This window comes from Tyto alba, unplaced genomic scaffold (genome assembly GCF_018691265.1).
Source record: "Tyto alba isolate M040663 unplaced genomic scaffold, T.alba_DEE_v4.0 Super-Scaffold_20, whole genome shotgun sequence".
NCBI classification, from domain to species: domain Eukaryota; kingdom Metazoa; phylum Chordata; class Aves; order Strigiformes; family Tytonidae; genus Tyto; species Tyto alba.
The window spans coordinates 423,364-428,663 of NW_024881283.1; the positions used below are offsets into that span (position 1 = coordinate 423,364).

General features: G+C 52.7%; 1 protein-coding gene across 1 annotated transcript; it reads right to left on the reverse strand.

The window, feature by feature from the left end:
* Positions 1–828: 828 nt before the first annotated feature.
* LOC122153506 (olfactory receptor 14A16-like) lies at positions 829–5,069 on the reverse strand. The gene is made up of 2 exons (XM_042793538.1): positions 4,982–5,069; positions 829–1,757 (listed from the first exon to the last, which is right to left on the reverse strand). Exons 1-2 carry the CDS (start codon positions 5,067–5,069, stop codon positions 829–831), a joined length of 1,017 nt encoding a protein of 338 aa, XP_042649472.1.
* Between the last annotated feature and the right edge of the window lie 231 nt (positions 5,070–5,300).

Consider the following 5,300-nt stretch of genomic DNA (forward strand, 5'->3'; position numbering starts at 1 on the left):
TTCCCTGGGATGTCCAGCACACACGGGCACAGCCCAGCCCATGCTTTCCTGGTCCTTCAGGTCTCTCACAGGAGCCTGGCTGTACAAGGACACTGCTGTGTGCCCCAACCCTACACATACACACACATTTCCACTCTTCAGTGGTGGTTTCTCTCCTGGGCAATTTCCTGGGCATGGTCTTGAGAGCAACTCTGGAAGAAGACCTGAGCCTTCCTGCACTGCCCTGAGGAGATCCCCTTGTCTGATGGAAACGCTGTCATGAAGGCCAGCTCTGTCACGGAAGTACACACTGCCTGTCCCTGCCTGCGGTCACAGGACTGCCACATCGTGGGACTGTGACCAAGGCACAAAACCACTCAGATCATAGACCACTACAAGGGCTCAGGAGCATAAAGTGGAAGTTGAAAATGAGCAGCTCTGGAAAGACCAAGTGGTTGTGATTTTTGGAAGCACTACTATGCCGTGGTGCTTTTCCCATCCAACTCTGTACACAGGCACTAACCCAGCAGGTCAGAAGATGGTCTTGGAGGAAGGATCTCAGAGAAACATGTTGCTGCAAAATCCTTTATCTTGTTTAAACAGAAACAAAGCATAGGTCCTACTTTACACAGTCTCTGGGTCACACAAAAGATGCATTATTAGAAAAGGGTCAAATATTGACACTTCTTTGTAGAGAACACCATGTAAATTAAAGAAAGCAAAAAAGCCCACCCAACCCCAACAAAAAAACAACAAAAGCTACAGATCATGCACTGGGATGTAATGATTTAAAATATGAGTGATTTACAGAAGACGGGTGCTTTATTTTTTCACAAAATCATTCTGTTATCATTTCCTCAGGGCATCCTTGATCTCCTGGTTCCTCATGCTGTAGATGAGAGGGTTCACTGCTGGAGGCATCACTGAGTACAGAAGTGACACCACCAGGTCCAGAGATGGGGAGGAGATGGAGGGGGGCTTCAGGTAGGCAAAGATGGCAGTGCTGATAAACAGGGAGACCACGACCAGGTGAGGGAGGCACGTGGAAAAGGCTTTGTGCCGTCCCTGCTCAGAGGGGATCTTCAGCGCGGCCCTGAAGATCTGCACATAGGAAAAAAGAATGAAAACAAAACACCCAAATGCTAAACAGACACTAACCACAAGGAGCCCAACTTCCCTGAGGTAGGAATCTGAGCAGGAGAGCTTGAGGATCTGGGGGATTTCACAGAAGAACTGGTCCACAACATTGCCTCCACAGAGGGGTAGGGAAAATGTGTTGGCAGTGTGCAGGAGAGAATAGAGCAGCCCAGTGCCCCAGGCAGCTGCTGCCATGTGGACACAAGCTCTGCTGCCCAGGAGGGTCCCGTAGTGCAGGGGTTGGCAGATGGCAACGTAGCGGTCATAGGCCATGATGGTGAGAAGAGAAAACTCTGTTGTTATCAAGAAGACAAAGAAAAAGATCTGGGCAGCACATCCCAAGTAGGAGATGTCCCTGGTGTCCCAGAGGGTGTTGGCCATGGATTTGGGGAGAGTGGTGGAGATGGAGCCCAGGTCGAGCAGGGAGAGGTTGAGGAGGAAGAAGTACATGGGGGTGTGGAGGTGGTGGTCGCAGGCGATGGCTGTGATGATGAGGCCGTTTCCCAGGAGGGCAGCCAGGTAGATGCCCAGGAAGAGCCAGAAGTATAAGAGCTGCAGCTCCCGTCTGTCTGCAAATGCCAGGAGGAGGAACTGGGTGATGGAGCTGCTGTTGAAAAATTGCTTCCACTGGTCATTGGGCACTGTCCACAGAGGAAAAGACATTGAAATGTTAGTGTAGACTTGTCTGAGATAAAACCTACTTCATATCTCTCAGTGACTGCCTCCCCCTTTTAACCAAGTCCTCTGGCTCTGCTGTGAGCTCTGGAGGAGTCAGTCCTGCCAGACAGCCATAGATAAATCAGAACATGGGTGATCACAGATTAAATCCACTCATGTTCAGCATTTTTGCTCCCAATTCACCTTACTGCAAGGCATAGCTGTGGGGATATTGGATTTTTTAAACCATTTTTGTTGCACTACTACACATGAGGAGTGGTTTCAAGGCAGAAATTTATGGCATTTCTGCTGAACTCCTACTGAAACATTGCATGTTTTGAGAGACCAAGGGGCTGTCCTGAAATTCAGAGTGAGGAGAGTTGCTCTGTCCATCAGCCCTGCTCTCATCTACCCTGTGCTGACACCGTTTTGAGCTGGATGATGGAAACAGGGCACTGCTGGGACTAGACGAATCCAGTCTCCAAGCACAGCTCTCCAAAGCCCTCAGCCCCTCTCATCACACCTGAGGAGGATCTCAGCTCTCCCCTCCCAGCCAGGGACACAGAGGGCTCATTGCAGCTGCCTGTGTGCAGACGCCCAGCAGCATTTCCATGGCCTTAACACTGAGGTGTTTCCTCCCTGGGGCTGCTGGATAACACAGAGATGTCCTGGGAAAGCTCTGCCCACCTGGAGAGAAACCTGCAGCCCAGCATGAGCCCCTCAGAGCAAGAGTTGAATGTCCTAAAATGAAGGTGTCCTGAAGAGAGAATTAGGTCCTTTATTTTCCCCTGATCCCACAGATTATGAGGAGACTTTACTCCCATGGACACATCTGCACAGCAGGACCCACAGGGTTGGGCTCTGAAATGCAGCTGAACCATGTACCCCTATCCCAGTAAGTCCACAGATGACAGTAAGAGGAGTAGATACAGGAAAGCAAAAATGGAGAAAATCCCCAATGCTGGAGCTGCTAGAGGGAGAAAGGGACAGGCAGTTAGGTATTGAGTAAGTTTTCCTCTTCAAGGGTGAGGCTGCTGAAAAGGTGCCCCATGGCCGTTAGGGTAGAGGCTGTGTTGAGTGGGAGAGGAGAGCAGGGGTTTGCTCAATGGAAGGCATCTGAACTGAAGGACTTGGCAGGGAGGAACTCAAATCCCCCCCACCCATGGTGTTCTGGGAGCAAGCCTTTCTGCCTCCCTGTCCATGTCTCTGATACCTGGGGTTGTCTGTGCTGGGACCTGCTTTTGTGTTTCCTTATCTCCTCCCTTTCAGGGCTTCCAGCCCCCGTCCCACCTGCTGTGTGCTCAGCTCTGCCCTGCAGACCCCTCCTGGCAGCAGGACACTTCCCAGGGACAGCTCTGTGTCTGCAGGGTCTCAGGAGCAGCTCAGAAAAGTGCTAATGAGAACTGGGATCTGAGTGCCTTCTCCACAATAAAGAAATAATCTAAGCATTCCACCCAGTCAAACAAGAAAAGAAATCTCAAAGAGTCGCTGCATTTCAAGTGCAGTCTTGACATCCTTCTTGAGAAGGACCATCTGCAAAAGCCCTCAGAGTGATCTGGATCTGTGAGCATCCCTGATCCACGCAGCAGCAGCTTCTGGAGAGCAGAAGGAGTCTGCTCTAGCGGGGGTCTCTCCTTCCCCCCACAGCTTCTCCCCACAGCGCTGTGGGGAGCTCCCCGGGCAGGCTGAGTGCTGACCCTGGCAGGCGGCAGAGTCCCTGCCCCAGCACACAGCCCCCTGGGGTGCAGGGACCCTGCTGGGAAGGACAGCCCTGGGCACCCCTGCCTGCACACCCGGCTGCACACCCCTGCAGCCGGCCCCGCCAGAAGGCAGCCCTCATGCCCTGGCCCTCGCAGGGGGTACCAGGGAAGCCCTGCTTGGGAGCAGCTACTCCTCCTCCTCCTCCTCCTCCTCCTCCTCCTCCTCTAGGCAGGAGGCAGATTCCTGGCGGCTCTGCCGCCTTCCCCAGATCCCTCCCCGAGCTGCAGCTGCATTGCCCTGCACCCCCAGACTTACTGTGGCCAGGGCCCTGACGCTTTCTCCTCCTCGGAGCTCTCAGCAGCCTCTCAGCCCAGGCTGCCTTGAAGCTGTGTGTGCCTCGCTGCTCTGCCCTGGGTGCCTGCAGGCAGTGCCCTCAGCCCTGCTGCGCTTTGCAGAGGAGCTGCTCCTGGGCAGAGCTGTCTCTCTGCAGCGCTGCCCACTTGCCAGGAGCTCCCTCCGGCCCAGGAGCCCGGCCCAGCTCAGCACCACAGCAACAGCCCAAGGCACTTTAATGACCCCTCAGGAGGGGTTGGTGCCAACTCCATGAACCTCAGGCACTGAGAAGAACCTGAAGAAACCTCTGAAGAAGTCAAAGTTATATTCAAACTCCAAAGTTTTCTGCACTGTTAATGGCTCCCACTGAGGACACTCTTGACAAAGCCTCCTCAGGGTCTTGTTAGAGCAGAAATCTGGAGGCAGTGATGACAAGTCGGAAACAAAAAGGGAAAGGTGGCTCTGATGCTGAGTAAACCTGGATGAGTTGCATTAAGCCAAAGGGCCAGGCCCTGTGCCCATTAAACAAATAGCCATGCCGTGATCCCCAGCCCCTGGGAAGGGAGATCCTGTCCCTCCCACATTCCTCAGGGCTCTTCCTGGGGTAGGGGCTATGGAGATGTGCACCTCCCAGGCTCCTGAGGATGCACAAGGAGTCCATGAGGCCCCTGTGCTGCAAGGGACTGTGCCTCCTCACAGGCATCAGTGGCAGAGACAACAGCCATAGCCAAAGTCGTGATGGGTTTGACTTTACTGGGGGCTTTCAGCTTTCCCACAGCCCTCTGTCATCTCCACCACAGGCTGTCCTATGGAGTTGCATCCCCTGTGCCTCTTTCCCTGCAGGCTGTCCTCATCCCCCCAGCTGTCTCACCTCGCTCCCACCTGAGCCTCTTCCTTCCTTTCCTGATCTCTCACCATCCTCCCTGGTTCTTTCTTGAAACACAAAGCCTTTGGCTGTTCCAGGATCCTTCTGAGCCATGCATTGCATTGCTCCTTGTGTCCACTCTGGCCTTCCCCAGCTGCACTTTGTGACATTATTTCTTTCTCATGCTGTTTTCCACGAAGAAGAAAAACTCCACCATCTCTGAATCCTCTCTTCAAGCACTGTCAGCCTACTCCTAGACTGTTCCAAGTCTCTGCTCCACTGATCCCAGTGTGTTCAACTTCTCTATACCTGTCATGTGCTTGAGGCCTCCAAACTCCATTTTGGGAGATGACTGGATTCTCTTAAAGGTGTTTGGAGATGAAAACATAGTGGTCATAGGCCAAGAAATTCCGAGTGAGACTTTTTACCATGACTTGCACTGACATGACTAGGGGCAATGTTTTTAGATTTATATTTGATATAAAGAAGAAATGGTGCATTATGAAGGAGTTGAGGCTGTGGAACAGGTTTCCTGGAGAAGTTCCTGGGAAGGGGCATCCACTACTTCTCTGGGCAACATGTTCCAGTGTCTCACCACACTCACAGTAAAGAACTTCTTCCTTATATC

Bases quoted from the DNA above. Each gene is read 5' to 3' on its own strand.
- LOC122153506 (XM_042793538.1), bottom strand. From the start codon at position 5,069: ATGACCACTATGTTTTCATCTCCAAACACCTTTAAGAGAATCCAGTCA. The intron at 1,758-4,981 runs GTATAGAGAAGT...CTCTGTGGACAG, and splicing joins AGGCCTCAAGCACATGACAG to TGCCCAATGACCAGTGGAAG.